This window comes from Chionomys nivalis, chromosome 16 (assembly GCF_950005125.1).
Source record: "Chionomys nivalis chromosome 16, mChiNiv1.1, whole genome shotgun sequence".
NCBI classification, from domain to species: Eukaryota; Metazoa; Chordata; class Mammalia; order Rodentia; family Cricetidae; genus Chionomys; species Chionomys nivalis.
In genome coordinates, this window is record NC_080101.1 from 24794382 (window position 1) to 24812943 (window position 18562).

At 45.0% G+C, this 18562-nt stretch overlaps 1 protein-coding gene across 2 annotated transcripts in view; it reads right to left on the reverse strand.

The window, feature by feature from the left end:
* Positions 1-2805: 2805 nt before the first annotated feature.
* The window catches only part of Tdrd7 (tudor domain containing 7), a 62846-nt gene continuing 47089 nt past the window's right edge, over positions 2806-18562 (reverse strand). For both annotated transcript variants that reach the window (XM_057790859.1, XM_057790860.1), the window contains exons 14-17: positions 15918-16028; positions 13555-14057; positions 9942-10102; positions 2806-3757 (exon numbers count right to left, since the gene is read on the reverse strand). In XM_057790859.1, the coding sequence (XP_057646842.1) occupies positions 3537-3757; positions 9942-10102; positions 13555-14057; positions 15918-16028 (996 nt within the window). In that variant the 3' untranslated portion in view covers positions 2806-3536. The remainder of the gene's footprint in view (positions 3758-9941; positions 10103-13554; positions 14058-15917; positions 16029-18562) is intronic.

The following is an 18562-nucleotide window of genomic DNA, read 5'->3' on the forward strand; positions in this document are numbered from 1 at the left end:
TAGTGTGTAGTTTCCTGAATGTTTACAGTGAGAAAACCTGTGCAACCCAACCACTAGCCCGTGCCCACCACCCCCCACGCTTGCTTATGGACCCTCCCTTACTGCCAGGTTGGTGACTCTCGCTCAATGCTGAGGCTATTTTCTGTTACACTGTTCTTTCTCGCTGTTCAATTTAGAGGTTTCATACGGAGTGAATGTGCCATATGAACATAATAAATATGGTATTTTCACAGGAACCCACCCTATTTTAAAAGGCTGTATTCGGGATAATACAGTGTGGCTGAGATCACTTTTAGGGTACACACCTGGCTGCTGTTAAGTGCAGGGTCAGAGGGTGCCCTCTCTCAGCTGTAGGAGAGATGAGCACTGGGCTCAACCACTACTTGTAAGTTTTATCTAGAACTGCTACACTGTAGCCACTCTGGGAGGGAATAATTGAGATTCTGATCTGCATTGCCCCAGGTCCGTATGTGTGGACAGCTTTTCGTTTATTGGCCAGCTAGATTTTATTAGGAAATGTTTGTTCAAATTTCTTGTCCATTTTTATTGATCATATTCAATATGTCAACACTGTATGGTTACATGTACCACATATGTAATAGCATATATCCATCCACTCTGCCTTCGCCCTCTTGACCTTTTGAGTGCAGCTGTCCTGTGCTCCGCCAGCTGTGTCCTGCTTAGGGACTCTCCCAGTAAGGGTGTTCTGTGTCACTTCCTATCCTAGTCTCTCACACTCAGGTCTCTAGCCCACCTGGAACTGATTTTGGACTTCAGCAGTCCAGGGCAGGGACCAAATTCATCCATGTGTCAAGCTACCTCACATCACAAATTGTATCTTTACACCAATGAACATGATTGCTTTAAAAATGGAAATATTTCTTAAGTCAACGAAACAGAAAAGTCTTCCTTTGACAGCACACAATTCAAGGATTTGTGCCCTTTCTGTTGTCAGAAAAACTATGAAATCACTATGAAAAACATTAACACCGTCTTAATTTACTTAAACATTTATGTTCTGTACAAAAGTTTTATTTCACCATAAATAATTACTCTAACCATTGGTGAAATTATTCTTAAATCTTGCGATTCTGGAAGAATTTTTATTTCATAATCAATCAGTCATTGGCATATGTATTCATGACAGATTTAAATACACATTTTCTCTTAAAACTAGAATACATTATACATGTTTAAGATGAAAACCTTTTACAACCTGGTCTTTTCTCTTTCTATTATTGTTTCCCCTACATTTCCTCAACTCAAAACAAATTGCCTGCAGCCTGGACTTCTCCCGAGGTGCACTCACGTCACGCTGCCCACAGCCCAGGAGCACCTCCCCAGCAGTCTATAGCTCAAACGCAGTGTGCTCAACGCAACAGCTGCCTTCTGCTCACACTGCACACACCATCCATTCGCTTGGTTTGCTCCCCTGCCTGCTTTGCCTGGCTGTCTATCCTAATATTCTAATTAAGAATGTCAAGATGTCTTCAGTGTGTTTCTTTATTCCAGCGTTTTGCCTTTTGTCTGGGGTTTCTCCACCTCTTCTTACCCACAGCTAAAGCTTACCGTCCGTCCATCTGCCCATCTGTCTGTCCATCAATTAGCCAGCACGTGCTGACCTACACAGCGTCATTTTGTCTATCTGGGTGACGCCGGAAGTGATCACGTGACACTTACAAAGCTGAAATGGTACAGGCAGTGACCACGTGGTTAGCCAGCCGTCAGCAAAGGTGGGATGTGGACTGCAGACATCTTGTCTGCCCATGAGAGACGGTAGTTTACTACCCATGGTGTGCTACTGGGTAAAGGAATGACTAGGGTCCGTCTCATTGACAGCTGCTCACTGGTGACACAGTGCATCTAGGGCATCAGGAGAGGCGTGCTCCAACTACACTGGAGAGCTAGTCTTGGTAGATATAATCCCAGTGCCTTGGAAGGAGGACCTCAAGTTTGAAGCTAGCCTGGACTACATAGAAAGAACTTTTTTTTGAGACAAAACCAAACAAAACCCGAGAACAAAGTACAAGAAGTAGAAGGGGAAGCACCGGGGAAGGTTTCATGGCCGGCCTGGGAGGCCAGAGGGGCACCGACGTGAAAACTGCTAGAGCAGAAGGAGTCAAACCACAGGCTGAGAATTTAGAGGGAAACGAGTCTCGTTTGAAATGTCAGTAGTCTTGGATGGAGGTTAAGAGGGGCCCAGGCTCCTGATAAAGGTCCATGTGGCTGGACACAGGTGCAGAAGGCAGAGCTGGGGAGGGAGATCAGAGAGAGCCTGAGATGGCTAATCAGGTAAAGGCATGTTGCCAAACTGATGAGCTGATTTCAATTCCTAAACACAATGGGAGGAACAAGAACCCACTCCCAAGTTTTCTCTGATTCCATGTATGTTGTGACATGCATGCATGTGCACACACATGTAAATCTAATTTTTTTTTTTAAGATTTGTCAATGAGTACACTGTTGTGCTTGGCTGCTCCTTTATCAGTACTGATGTACACACATTTAGGGCAATCTGCTTTAGGACCCATCACGACACCAGAGTGGACCAGAGTCACTATATTATATTCATTATATTCTCGAGTTCCTGATGAAGACCCCAACACTGCAACGCAGACATCAGTGGCAATGGATGCTTTCACCTTAGAATCAGAATACCTAGGAATACCTAGCGATTGCAAGGTAGTTAGTCAGTGTGCTGGTTAGCGTGCCAACTTGACACAACTCATACCATTTGAAAAGTAGGCGCCGCAACGGAGAAAATGTCTCCATCAGCCTGGCCTGTAGGCAAGTCTACAGAGCACATTTATTTATTTATTCATTCATTCATTTATTTATTTATTGTGTATACAATATTCTGTCTGTGTGTATGCCTGCAGGCCAGAAGAGGGCACCAGACCCCATTACAGATGGCTGTGAGCCACCATGTGGTTGCTGGGAATTGAACTCAGGACCTTTGGCAGAGCAGGCAATGCTCTTAACCTCTGAGCCATCTCTCCAGCCCCCAGAGCATCTTCTTGATTAAGGACTGATGTAGGAGAGCAAAGTTCACTGTGGGCAGGGACACCCCTGGGTCTGTGGTCCTGGGAGGTATAAGAATGCAGACTAAGCAAGTCATGGGGACAAGCCAGGACGCAGTGCTTCTCCATGGCCCCTGCTTTAGCTCCTGCTTGAGTCCTTTCCTGGGCTTCCCTGATGATGGACAGTAATCTGCAAGCCAAGCAAACTCTTTCTCCCTAAGTTCCTTTTGGTCATGGTGGTTATCACAGCACTAGAAAGCGAACTAAGACATCGGGTTTTACATTGCTAAACCTTTTATTCTAATATTATATTAATAATTCAAGTGCAATTTTCTTTGAAAAGTCAACTGTGTTAAACAAAACTTGTTAAATATCTTTCATCAAACAAAGCATATTCTTTTCAATCCTCCACAACAGTCAGAGCCATGTAGTAAAAATAAGATGTTCTGAGAGCTACTACAACATCTGTTATTGCTTAGAGAACAAGCTGCATTAACTGCTGGGGTCAAGCAGTGGTTAGTTAACTCTTGACAGCTCCACTAGATACTGTGACATGAAGTCATGAATCCAGGTGTCAGTGTCGGGCAGCGATGTGTCCACTAGATAGACCACTACTTTCCGGTCCCAAGGGTTTGTGTGTTCAATAACTGCCTGGACCAACGCCACCAGGGGTTTCTTCTCCACGTGATTTCGGAACACCATCGAAGCCTCCTCCGACCACTGGCTGCACTTCACTCCTAGGAGAAAGACAGGGAGCGAGGGGGGCAGTGAGTGGCCACTCTTGCCTTTCCCTGAGTCAACAGGAGGGAGAACTACTAATCAGTTCCAAAGTAGTTGAAGTATTCTAGGTTAGACCTGCCTATGTCAGAAAAACTGCTGATCCATGTTCCCTGGCTTACAACTCTTCTTTCCTGAATGGAGACACTTCTGTAAGCCTTGACCTGCTACAGAAGTGACCCCATGCTGTTTACCAAGGGACATAGTGATGACCGCTTCCATCTCCTACACCTAAATTGTAGACTGGCAAAATCGAGATAGCCAGAGGGAATAGTGACAGTACCAACACTGTGACATTCTTTTCAGAATGGTTTCCCCACAACAGGTTAAAAGTAAGTTAACAGAAAAGACTGGCTGGATGATCTGTGTGCATTTTGTTTTACAACATTGAGAGTCATAACGAAGAGCACAATACTTCATTTGAGCCCAAGGACCCAGAGGCTGCTCAGTTCTTACACAGCTCCCTCCTGCCCACAGCCATCCTGCTCCCCTCAAGAGGGACTCTGGACAGTTAGGAAAGTTCATACCAGAGTCATGTGGTACCCGGTTATGGGACTACAGACACCCCCAGTCCCAAACACCTCACACTACACCACTGAGGGCCTGTTCAGAAATGACTTTTACCCAGGCATCATGTTCACCTCCACCAAAACACGTGATACTAAAGGTCAAGCCTACAGTCTGAAGAGACTGAACCACCCTCAGAATCAGTCAGCATGGCAGGAATGCTGGAGAGTCAAGATCAGGAATTTAAAGAAGTCTGAGTGACAGCTGAGAGTTTCAGTGGAGGAGACAGGCTACATTTAAGAACAGGATGGTGCTGTTGAGGTACCACAGTGGAGAAGGGCTTGCTCAGTATCCCTGAGGTCTGGGTTCCATCCTAGGCACCAAAAGGAGAGAATGCATGATTTCTGCAGAAATATAAAAATATGAAAAAAAGGGAGGGAGGGAGGGAGAGGGAGAGAGAGAGAGAGAACAAGGAAAACACTGAAAGAGAAAAGAGCTCAGCTCCACAGGGTCAAGGAAAGAGTCTTTGACCTCAAGAATGTGGCAGCAGAAGCTTCAGAAACTGAAGCAAAGAGATGGCTGGAAAGGAGACCCAGCATGGAACTGCTAAGAACTGGGACAGCTAGGAAGGTGTGGAGATGAGTGTAGTGGGAACCAGGAGAAGACGACAGGGGACAGAAGCAGCTCCTGAGCAGGAATGACAACCTCAAATCAGGGTCACACCAAACAAAGACGGTAAACACATCGCTGCACACACCACATCTGACTTCAGTAAAGTTGTGAAAGGAGCCAAAGGAGGGAGAACAGCTCAGGTACAGACAAAGACCAGACTTACACCCGACACCAGAAGCCACAGGAGCAAAGAGAATGAAGTGCTGCAAAGAGGCAAAGAGGCTGAGCCGCTCACCAGTTACAACTACACACCCTGCTCAGGTGGCCCTGGCCTTCCAAGCGCAGGAGCAGGCCCAATAGCACTTCCCAGGCATGCAAGACTCCTGGGGGAGGGCGTGGAGGGAGAGAAGAAAAGAAAAACAAAAGAGGAGAAGGAGAAAGGGACTCTTGGACAAACAAAAACCTGGTGAAGTCTGCTGTGAGCAGGCTGCCTCAGAAGGAACGAGGAAAGACCTTTAGAGAGAAAGAAAATAAAACGGGTCTAAGCTAACAGGAAAAGCATCAGAGAGTGAGAGGGGAGGCAAATGCATTCTTTTGTCTGTCTGTTTGTCAGACTATGTCTCTCTATGCAGCCCAAGTTGGCTTCAGACTCACAACCCTCCTGCCTCAGCCTCCTGGTGCCCTGCTGGGCTGCTCTTAACGTAACTGACCCAGTGGTAGGTAACAGGGCGCTCCAATTACTACCATCAAAGTGTTTGATTATGCAAGCTGTATACATAAGCAAAACAAATGGCTGCAGTAATACATGGGGAAGAGGCAAAAAGTATTTTGTTATAAGATTCTTTTGTTTTATGAAGTTTGTAAGGTATTAGTACTAACTGTGAAGGAGAATAGCACTAATAAAGATTAGCCTTGCGTGCTGGGGAGACAGCTCAGCTGGTAAAGAGCCTACCACACATGAACGAGAACCTGAGTCTCTACTCCCAGCCCTGATGTGAAAGCCAGGTGTGGGGGTGCACGTGCATAACCCAACACTGGGGAGATAAAAGGCAGGTGGACGGATCCTTGGAGCTTGCTGCCTACCAGCCTAGCAGAGTCACTCAACTCTAGGTTCACTGAGAGCTCATCTTAAAGAACAAGGTGGAGAGTGACTTCTTCCAGTCATTTGAGGAAGACATCTGACATTGTCTTCTGGTTGACACATGCACACATGTGCATGTACACATACATTTACGTGCGTGCGCGTGCGCGCACGCGCACACACACACACACACACACACTGCACTTGGGAGATAAAGGGAAGAGGATTAAAGGAGTTCAAGGTTATCCTTAGCTGTACAGTGAGTTCAAGGGCTACAAATGAGATCCCATCTCAACACACACACACACACTAGCTGTAAATGTAGGTGACAGATCCCAGGGCAACCACTGACAAGGTCCCCCTTTTCCCGTGTGTACAGGTGCACAAACATGCATGTATATAAATGTAGAGGCCAAAAGCACACGAGTCGTCTTCCTCTGCCATTCGCCATCTTGTTTACTGAGCCAGAGTCTCTCACTAAACCAAGAGTCTACTGATCCCATTAGATGAGCTACCCAGGATTCCCTGTCTCTTTCTGAAGTGCTGGGACCACAGGTGGGCCGTCGGGCCTACCAGGCCTTTATGTGAGTTCTAGGAACTGAACTCAAGTCCTCAGGCTTGCACGGAAGTGCTCTATCTATTGAACCACCTCCCCAGACTAAAGCCAGTCTTTAGAAAAGGAAATAAAATTGATGTGTTAAAGCAAGAAGATGGACTCCTATAACATGCTTAACTAAGACACAGAAGCCAACTAGGCATGGTGGTATGCACTGGCAATCCGAAGACAAGACTATCAGGAGTTCAAGATCAGCCTGGGCTACATAATGACTTTGAGGGCAACATGGGTTATGGGCGACCTTGCCTCAAAACACACACACACACAGACAGAGTGTGGAAGGCAAAAAATAAGAATGATCAACAAAGATAACTAGAAAACTAATAAATGTGGTGGCCATTAATCTAGCTATATTGATAATGACATTGTATGTATGGGTACCCATGTAAATGCAGGTAATCTGCACGTGTGTGCAACTGTTACGTGGAGGTCAGAGGGCCCAACATTGGGTACTGTTCCTCAGAAGCCACCTGGCTCTTGTTTCTTTGACAAGGTTTCTCACTGGTTTTAAGCTTGCTGAGTGTGCTGAGCTAAGTGGCCAGGAACCTTCAAGATCTCTGCCACAATGCTGGGGTTACAATGAAGGAGCCACCAAGTCCAGACGTTCTTACATGGTTTGGGGGATCAAACTTGTGCTGGCAGCAAACACTTTACCAACTGACCTACCTCCCTAGTCCTTAAATGTTTAAAGTGATTACTTTAAACATCACTGGTCTAAGCACATGACTTAAAAGAGATGATCAGAGTACATAAAAAAGCAAGACCCAGTTATATGCATATAACAGAAACTTACTTGAAAGACACACATATCACATGACAATGATCATGCAGGGACATTCATTTGAGAAAGAGCAGACTTCAGTGTGAGGAAAGCTATCGGGGACAGAGAACAATGATGCAGTGGCAAAGGCTCCTTTTCCAGAAAGAATCAAAGATCCTTAATGTGGACACATTCAATATCACACCACACTCCAGGCAAAACTGGCTAGAGTTGCAGTGCAGGAAGAAACAGATGTACCCACCATTGCTGCTGAGACTTTGCAGTCCCTGCCAGAACAGCCAACCTGGGCTAGGGAGGTGGCTCAGCAGGCAACATGGAAGCACAAGGATTTGAATCGCAGGCACTCATGATGATGCATGCCAGTGATTCCAGCGCTGTGAGGGAGAGACAGGAGGACCCTGGGGCTTGCTGACCAGCCGGTCAGCCATCCAGTGAGCTTCACATCCAGTGGAAAGGCCTTTACTTAGACACAAAGGCCAGAGCAAAACAGGAGGCTGACACTGCTGCTGTCCAATAAGCACCAACAGTTATGGCACTAGCACCTGTTCTACCTGTAAACACACATTCATGCATATGCACATACACACCACACACATCACACACACTCCTCCCCACACATGAATATTCACCACACAGTCCCTGTTCCCCCATGTACACCACATATACAACACACACACACACACACACACACACACACACAGAGAGACAGACAGAGAGAGAGAGAGAGAGAGAGAGAGAGAGAGAGAGAGAGAGAGAGAGAGAGGGGATGTGAGGAGGCATACAGATCCAGCAGGACACACTGAACTCAACACTATAGTACTGGATGTAAGCAACATCTTCAGGACACTTCATCCAGTAGCAGCAGATTATAATCCTTAAGCTTTCATGGAATCATATTCTGAGACATCAAACACACTGGAACAATTCAAAACAACAGAAACCACAATGGAGTTCAACAGAAAGCTAACAGGAAAATCCCACAATATCAAGAAGGAAGAACACGATTCCAACTGACTTAGAGGCCAAGAAGAAACCCCTAAAGGGATTTAAAAATATGCTGAGCTAAATGAACATGAAAACTCAGCACATGGAAGGTGTGGTATGCAGCAAGCGCAGTGCTTAGGGAAACATTTACAGCACTATGGGTTAGACTACAGAAAGCCCTCAGAGGGCAGCTGGAGGCCTTGCTGGGTGGCGGGGACACTAGGTGCTCATCCCTCAGAGAGTTCTTTTGGCAGTGAGAGGCTGTATTTGACAAAATGTGATAGTAGCTAAACTTGGGTGTTCAAAGTGGAAATGAAGAAAAAGTAAACATTAAATCTAAAGAAACGAACGAAAATTCTAAGTCCAAAGCAGACTGACTAGTGACCACGCCACACACAAAGCACTGTTTCTGATTTATCTTCAGTCATCATGGGAAGCTGCTTTGAGCCCTAGCAGTAAGGCCCAGAGAATGGCAAGTATTTCACAATAAGACCCTGCCCAGCCTCCCACCAGCAGCTGGACAGTCAGCAAAGAATGCATACATGCCCTTGTCTACACAGCTTTCCCGACTGCCCCATGTCGTTTGGGACAGGCGATGCCAAGGCCTAAGGCAGCAGCAAAGGGTCAAGTGACACAGGGTGGCTGCAGGGACAAATATCCCAGCACAGAGCGCAGGGAAGGCAGGGCACAGAGAGCCCAGGGGAGCACAGGTGTCTTGCTGGTCTCCAGGTCCTCTGCTCAAACTAAGGGGCCCCAGTAGCTGCTTACAGCGGAATCAATCTGAACTGCTTCTCAGAAGTGCACGGAAGACCTCATTAGACAACACTACAGAGCGTGCCACTGTACAGCTACTAAACAAGCATGCCAAGTGTCAATACAGGGTAAAGTTATGTATTTGTAAGCTGTACTGTGATGCAAACAGGAAAGTCATTTGTCCCTATGTTTTGTGATTGTGTAATGTTCCTATAGTTTATGCAGTAAAGTTTGGCATAAAACAATTACACTTTCTGCTTCTTGGGTATTTGGGTTCAAAGTTTCCACTGCTTTTTGCTTGTTTTCATTACTGTCCACAGGAAATACTGTTTCACTACTGTTTACAGGGAAATTCTGACTCAAGGGAATGCTTTACACCCATCAAAATAATTAACAGAGGCTAGGGGTATAGCTCAGCTAAAGACCTGTGCTTGACATTCATACAAATGAGATGCTGGGTTCAATCTACAACTCTGGGGGGTGCGTGGGTGGGTGGGTGACAACAAGACCATCCAGGACATTATATTACCCAAATGGGAAAACTGTAAATGAGGAGAACCAGGATGCAACCCTGTATCTGTCCCTGGACTGCAGCTTTAGAAATAGTATCAGGCATGTAACCAGAGTCAGAAAGCAGAAGGAGAATAGACAACTGAGCATTAAGATGACTTCCTTCACCGGCAGGATGGTATTAGCTTTAAAAAGCTAAAACAACATGCAGAAGGCTAACTAGTGATCCTGCACTGTTAAGAACCTGGAATAGAGGAGGGTTTAAACCCCACTGCAGCCGAGTCACACTGCAGAAATTACCTGCAAGCTGAGCGGTGACCGCCTGGAATGGCAGCTTCCGGAACACATCCACTAGGGGCTGCACTTTCCTTAAGTTGACTAGCTCATGCTTGCCGTAGTCCAGCTCATACACGGACACCAGCCCATTGGTCAGGATTCCTTTTAATAGCACCCGGTACCACCTGGAATCACATTGGATTGAAAAGAAAAACGGCCGAAGTCAACACCCATTCCAAAGGGAAGCAAGCATTACAGGGTACATAGAAAAATCAGTCATGGGAGTTTGGAAGCAACTGTGGCTGCTTTCTTCAGGGGTTACCACTGCCGGCTGTGCTAGTCCTTTGATAGGGCTCATGGGGGGAGGCAGTGACTCTTGCACTGTCAATCATCCACAGGCTGAAACAGATACCATGGGGCTGGTCAGGACAAGGCAAGGGATCCCTTCATCCTGGAGACACGCAAGACAGCCACATTTGTACATGGTCCGTGTCTGCGAGAGGGAAAGGAAGATGCAGGAGGGATGAGCAGAAGCCAGAGAGTTGCCTGAGGCGAAACAGCAGAGCTGAGAAGACATGGTGGTTGGAGAGAAAATACCCCATGAGGCTCCAGTAAGGGGTGATGCAGGCATAGAGGACTCGGCGGCAGGCTGGGGAGGGATTCCAAGTTTTGAACAAAGGCTATTTTAGGGTGTTCCTCCCTTGGGCCCCCTCCCATTCTCAGTTCTCTCTTATCCTCAACCAATATACGTTTGCTCTGTTTAAAACAAAAAAACTTTGAGGCACCAGGGGCTCTCCCAAAGGATTCAGGTCCAACTCCCAGCATCCACATGGCAGCTCACACCTGTCTTTAACTTCAGTTCCAGGGGACCCAATGCTCTCTCTGGTCTCTGTAGGCACATATATACATGCAAGTAAAATATGCATGCACTTAACTTTTTAAATTTTTTTAAAAAAATTAAATGAAAAGAAAAATAGATTATTTGAATTATCCCATGCAAAAAAATGTTAAAAAAACAAAACAACCCCACAAAACCCAGCTTGCCCCTAAAATAATCAACCTGCAAAGGGCAGTCGGGCACAGAGAAGCACTTAGTTTGGCTTAAAAGCACCAGAAATTCACACGAGTGTGTTTTCTTCATTGGGTCTGTGTCACTAGTTAAAATGATAAAAACAAAACAGACTTCAAGGTGAACCTATGAAGGACCAGTCTAAAGTCTATGATCTCAACCGTAGGAAGAGGGCAGTTCATCACAGCTCAAGACAAAGCATCTACGGATGTCTTAGCAGCTGAATGGCCTACTGGACTTGCCCTCTGGTGGCAGGACCAGGCATTCTCTGAAACAAGTTTATCAGCCAGAAGCTTAGAGCAGCCCCAAGGTGAAAACACAGCTAGTGGCCTATGATGAGGCCAGTTTGGGGCAGACTCAAGATGTAGAAGGCAAGAATGCACGAGCCTCGATAGCTGGGACACAGAAAGGATTCGTGATAAGTACCTGGGGTTGGGAAGTCAAGCACATTTGAATGGGAAACCCCTGGCCCATTGTCCTGATGAGGTGTCACTCCTGCCTGAGCCTCGGTTACTCATGTAGAACATTTTATTTTTGATTGGAAGCATCTAGCTCAAGCCTTGGCATTACAACAGACACTTAGCAAGTGACAGCCACCATCTGAAGATAAGCTGAAGGAAACTGCAGAGCTGACTGGAGGGGGCATTTCCTGGTGGTAACACCAGGCAGCCCATTTGTAAGAGACAGAAGGGGTACAATAAATACACGTGGTTTCTGCCAACAGCATCGTCTTCAGGCTACAGGGACAAATGATGGTGGCCAGTGTTCCCAGTCCACTGAGTACAGAGCAGGAAAAAGTTCAGACAGGAAGTGGGGTGTTTCTGAGGAGCTGAACTCTGAAGCCAGGAGCTTACATAAAAGCTTGGTTTGGACTAGACCTCAATTTCAGAGCAAACATGTCCCAGAGTGTTAAAAACACAGATGCTGGGCCTTTTCCCCAGGTTTAGACTCAGGCTGGGTGAGAAAGGAGAATCAGGCCTTTTAATGCTATTTCCAGGTGCTTCTCTTTAAGAGATTTGGAGACCGCAACAATTTTTAAAAAGTGTCAAATTCCTACGTGTTAGTTTATAGCTGGGAATAAAATTCAGTGGTCTCCAGTCTTTAGAAGCTTTAAACACTTAACACTGATTAACTTATGATACTTTAAAAAACAGATTGATATATTCTTACTATAAAATATCTATTATCCCTGAACAATTAGCTGGCTAAAGACAGCAAGTCCTGGGGCAGAGTTGCCAACAGGCACAGCTGGGGGCAAGTGAGGAGGTAATTCCCTCTCCCTAGCAGGCCTTCCCAACACTAATCATCCTCCCTCCCCCGGACAGCTAATGCGAGGGTGGTTTTGCTATAAATTATCCTGTAAGGAGTCCTTGCTGAGATGAAGGTATATGAACTGAGTCAAACCGGGTCAAGCTTACAAAGTGACATGGTAAGAGGGACGTCTACAGAGGACGCAGGCTCGTGCTTTTCAAAGTGAACACCATTACTCTTTCTCACATTTTAGAGTCAAAAATTGTTTTTTTCCTCCCATAAAAATGACATTTTCTATATGCCTACGTTTACTACCTTAAATAAAAAATTATTTTGCGTAAAAATTTAGCAGTTTGATCTTTTAAAGTGTGTGTGTGTGTCACAGAGAGAGAGAGAGAGAGATTGATTTGTGTTCAGCACTAAGCACTTGTCTCTCCTAAGGCGGCTCTTCGTTTCCTAAGACCCCACGGCATGAGTGCGGAGTGGGGAGCTTGTACTCCACTGGAGGACACCCAGCACACCAAATACCACCCCATGAGGGCCCAGGGACAGTGAAACAAACAATGCGTGACATCATTAAGAAGGTGCCACAAGTGCCAGGAAGCAAATGACAGCATATGCTGGGCACCTGGGCATCTTTCAACTAGTCAGTTTCTTCCCAAAGACTCTCTTACTACATAATCAGGGGTGGAAACAATGGTTTATTATTTATAATAATACCTATTATCATTTGTAACACACACAGCTCTGGGAACCTACTGACCAAAGAGAACACTAGTTCTGCTTTCCCATGAGACAGATTATCCTCAGCCAGAGCTATTTCTGAGAACTGTTTAGTACAGAATATTAGTTCTGAAAAAGCAAGCACAGCACTGTACAGCTTTACCAGTGATACAAATCCACAGACGGAACTGAACAATTACAGAAGGAGCTTAACAAATAGTGTCTGGAAAGCTGGTTTCAGTTTCTTAAGGTTTTTGTTCTCTAAGTTTTCCACAATAAACATTTAATTTTTAAAAAGCCATTAAATGAAAGCAAGAATTACTTTCTGAATAAAAACATTTTCTCTGATAGGAGAACAGGGTAAGACTTCATTTTATGCATAAAACTCCTAACAGAAAAATGGTTACTGGAGTTTTATATAAATGTTATCATTTTAAACATGAAAAAATGTACACAACTCATCAAATCCGTATTTCACTCAAAATTCTCATTTGTGGGGGCCAAGCATCCCTGGGGAAACTAAGGACCCTCATCTCCTGACTGAGCACTCTACCTACTCTTAGCCGAGGAGCACAGGCCCCACCCAGGACCTACTTATTCTCCACTTTGGCAGCGTACACTTGGTCTTTCTCCACCGCTATGTGGCGCTCCTCAGACACGCTGTAGTACAGGATCATCTCTTCCATCAACACTTCCAGCTTATGGATCTCCTGCCAAGGCTGGATGACAAAATGGCCTGGGTGACAGGCCACAGGCACATACACATCCATGTGTTCCCCTGACTTTGACAAGTGGACTGGAGGGGGCAGTTCCTCCAAGGAGAAGGAGCTGGTGTGGTCCAGCAGAGGCTTCCTGATGACCTCTGGGTGGCTCTTTCTGAGACCCTCTCCAGGGCTGCCCGGTGCAGGTGTGCTGCCGTTCCTGCTGCCAGGCGAGCTGACTGCACCAGACACGGCACTCAGAAACACATCTTTCTGGTGCTTCCACAGGTCTGCGTTTGTGATCTGCCGGTTAATGCTGCGGTGAGGATCGGGGAAGTTCTTAGGAGTAAATAAATACACATATGCAACCCCCTTGGTTTCATCCACTTTTGTAACCTTTGGAAGATGTAAAAAGAAATTTAGAAAATCCATGTTGACACTAAATTCTGAGAAGCAGTTATAATATTAATCTTAAATATCAAAGCAGAGTATTTTGTAGAACAGTAATTTATGGTAAGATGAATGACCTCTCACAGTCTAATAGGTACTGAGGCGAAACATCTCTAAGACACCAGCAAATCTTATGGAAATAACAACTGAAAAATAATCCCGTAATGCAAGAAGTGGTTGCTGCCACTGAGGAGAAGAGGTACAATGTAACATCTTTAAATTAATGACATTCCAAAATCTAGAGTTGAACGAATACACTAAGCTTCCACGCACTTGCTAGCCATCCTCAGCATTAAGAGTCAGGACGATAGCAAAAGATCCAGCAGAGGACTCCAGGATGGCGATTACCTGGGCCCTCAGGTCCTACTTCTTTGTTTGCCCTTAGTCTGCCATCTTCCCTCCCCAGCTACACTGAAGAGTAGGGGGATAGGGGAGAAGGACAAGTCCACCAAAGGGGAGACCTTCTGACTTCCCATGCATCCCTTCTGCCAGGGCGTGTCCACATGGGAAGACCATGCAGCGGCCATTAGGACAGCACCATGGGTGTCTCAGAGTGTGGGCGACTTAGTGATTCTCATCAGCTCCTCCATGTCTTAAAAGAACAAAAAGGGGACACTTCCTCCTACCTCTATCATCAAAGAGGACACAAAATAGAAGACAGGGACACAAGCAGGAAGAGGGGTAGAAGCCAAGAAGGCACCCACCCATCTAGGACAGTTGACTTTGAAAAGTGTGTTCTCTCAGTTTGTAAATCATTTTGGTATTTATGATACAGAAGTACCATTAAAATTAACCATTACAAAATACTTTTAAGGCTAAGAGTGATGACATCAGCCAATCATAGTAGCACTTCAGAGCGGAGGCAAGAGGATTCTTGCAAGTTCCAGTCCAGCCAGAGCTACAAAACAAGAGACTACCTCAAAAGGAAAAACAAGTAGTAGTTTTATTGTGTACCCAACCCTTGGTCTTTACCAGTAGGTGAGAAAACACTTACTACTATATAATAAATGAAGACCATAAACAAGGCATAATCACGCAGTGTGGAGCATGCAATGCGTATGTTACACAGCAGCAGCCTAGACCCCATAGGCACAGGGCCAGAGGGTCAGAGCTGGGGGAAATGACTTAGATCTTTGGGAAGCTACTGATCAAGGGATTTCAGCTCCACATTTACACACAATAATACCATTTGTATGGGTTTAAGAGCTAAGAGAAGTATCTAATGTTTTTCATCCTAGAAATTCAAGCAACAAGCTAAGAAGCTTCAGGAAAAAATGGGCAAGCACCAGGGTTAGCAGTGGATGACCTGTCCACAAACCCCAGGGCTAGCAGTGGATGACCTGTTCACAATCCTCAGGGTTAGCACTGGAGTACTGGATGACCTGTCCACAAACCCCAGGGCTAGCAGTGGATGACCTGTCCACAAACCCCAGGGCTAGCAGTGGATGACCTGTTCACAATCCACTCTGCTTTAGGGAAAGATAGTATATTTATTGTCATAAACATTTTTCCAGAGATATGATCACAAAGTTGGAGTCAATTTAATTTTTTTTCACTTAGCAAAACTGTAGTAGAGAACCAAGTACCTTGCTACCTTATTAATAGGAGAAAAGGAATAAGTAATACAGGAGATGGGGGTAACTCTTTAAATAGAAATTAGTCATTAAATATCTTACAGTTACATGTATGATTCATCTCTTTGAAGAAAAAAAATGTCTGGTGTGAAGGTGTCCATTTACAACAGTGAGGTGCAAACCCTGAGCTCTGGCTCTTCCCAGACATCCCAGAACCCATAAGATAACTAACCTTAATGCTACAGTCCGAGCAATTCAAAACAGAGTCTCTTAACCAAAGAACAGCATCTGGTGTCCACATGTTAATGGACTGCGGAAGATCAGCCAGGCAGCACTTTATAGCCTAAAAACAAAACAAAATACAAAGTGGTGTGGAGCAAATACACCATCTTAAAACAGGTATTACAGGTAGCATCTGTCTCCCTAAAGCCAGATGCTGTGGCAGACAACAGCAGTCACAGTCTTGGTCTGACTGTCTGCTATGCTGCCTATTTATGTTGCTACTGGTTCTTTTATTATATTTTTAATCCACCCAGGGGCCAGGGGGCTTGTCACCCTATCATCCTTCTGGTCTACCATATTCTGTGCTCCATTTTATAGATGATTAAATAGCTCAATAGAGCAGCCTGTAGATCACAGAGTCAAACAGATGGGACACTTGCAACCACCTGGTTTCACTGCAGGAGTCTCAAAGGATGCTTATCTACTTCAGTTAGCATCTCTTGAGATACCCATGGCTGCTGCGCACCTCCTGCAGGAGGCAAGACAAGGAGGATAAGAGAGGGTAGATACCTAAATCTGCAGGTACCCAAGTGCCTCAGTCCCCCTGGTGCTCCCTGGCTTCCCGAGCTACTGCAGAAGGCCACAAGGAGGGAGAAGTCCCTCAGCCACAAGGGAGAAAATCTTGTGACAGGCATGAAAGCTATCCCACACCCCTCCTCAGATTCCTCTTGTTCTCTCTGAGTGCCCCACTCCATCATGCACACCCTTCCCCAGGCTCATAGCCTCTGTCCCTGGAAAAGCTGCAGCTGATAACCAGGCCATTCAGAGTGGAGAGAGCACTCTGCAGGGCCTGTGGGCAGAGGCATGAGGGAGGGAGGCAGCCTGATGGGCTGGTGCACAGGTAAGTATAGGTTCTGCTGGCAGGAAAGGTCACAGAATGCTCAGCAGCTCTGCCACCAAAAGAGGGCACATAATAAATCAGATTTTCTAAATGACTAAAATAGATGCTAGAAATAAACACTTTACTGAGAGAAAAATAATATTTTTAAAAATCCTGGCAATCTATTTAGGTTTAATTTTTTTGTTTTGTTTTTGAAACAGGGTTTCTCTGTAGCTTTGGAGCCTGTTTTGGAACTAGCTCTTGTACCCCAGTCTGGCCTCGAATGCAAGAACCAAACTTGAGATCCGCCTGCCTCTGCCTGGGATTAAAGGAGTGCGCCACCAACACCAGGCTCTATTCAAGTTTAAAATACATTAAAATCGAGAGCTGAATACAACCTTTTGGATTTCCTTCTGTGACTTAGACATCTTGGGGAGATAGATGCTAACTAGAGGCTGGGAAAGCTGGCCTTAAGGGACCTGCAATGAGTAGTCATCACACTTAACAAATAAGGAATCTGGCGAAGAGTAACAGAAACAAAAAGGTGTTTAATGCCTGTTACACACAACACTGCAGCATAAAGAAGGGAGTACAATGCGACTTTCAGAAAGGCAGTCGGAGGCCTGAAGCCCCTTTCCAGCCAGGGAACCTTGTCACTATGATTTGGCTCTAGGTGGACATAGCCATGAGGAGACATGGGGGCCAGAACTGTGTCACAGCAACAGCAGCTCTCAAAGGGCTGTGGACTTCCAGTATTGTGCCTGCATACTGAGAGGATAAAAGGCATTCTTCTCTATAACCGTCTGTCAGAAAAAGCAATGGAGACTCGAGAAATGCTAAGAGCCATGCTAGTCACAGCAAACCGTGCTGTCTATACTAGTCCTGAAGGTGAAGGTGTCTTCGAGGAAACAGTAGAGGAGCATTATGTCATCCATTTTGTTTGCTGTTTTCTGAGACCAGATCTCATGGAATCCAGGCTAACCTTAAACTAATTGTGCAGCCAAGTATGACCATCAACTCTTGATCTTTTTGCCTCTACCTCCCTAGTGCTGGGATTATAGAAGCATGCTCATCATGCCTAATGCAAATGAATATTTAATATAACATAATATTCAATCACATTATTTATTTACATAGTATTTATATATTTTTAGCTAATTTAAATATAAATATTTCATAGAATATGCAATATATACTCAGTTTATTTATATTTTAACAGAATATTAAGTATTTAATGGACGATGACCATTAATATTTAATAGAACACAATTAATTATATGTCATTTATGTATCATACACTAATTACTTATATATAAATATTTAATAGAATATAATATTTAATTAATAGAATATATTATATTCCTGTAAAAAATCCTTTATTTCCTCTCAAGGTTGTCAGAGCTTCTTAACCATAGCAAGGTCTATAGTGATTCACAACTGTCACCCGAATACTCCCTAAGAGGACAGGCTATGGGTGATGTTATCACTCCCCTTTCTCATATGGGAGAAAGTCTTACAGGAAAATGAGTATATATAAACACATTTCCAAATAAACACTTACATAGACCCTCTGGCAGCATGTGGACGCTGGCTAGGTAGATGTCAGTACTGGAACGCGATTATTACAATAAACCCCTACTTGGGTAACAGCCTATTGACTCGGCACTCTGAAGACAAGTGTTTACGAGACAGTGGTCTGTGAATGGGAGCAGACTTCTCTAAGTCAGCCAAATTCACACCTGAAGATCAGTAAACATTCGCACTCTCTAATCCTC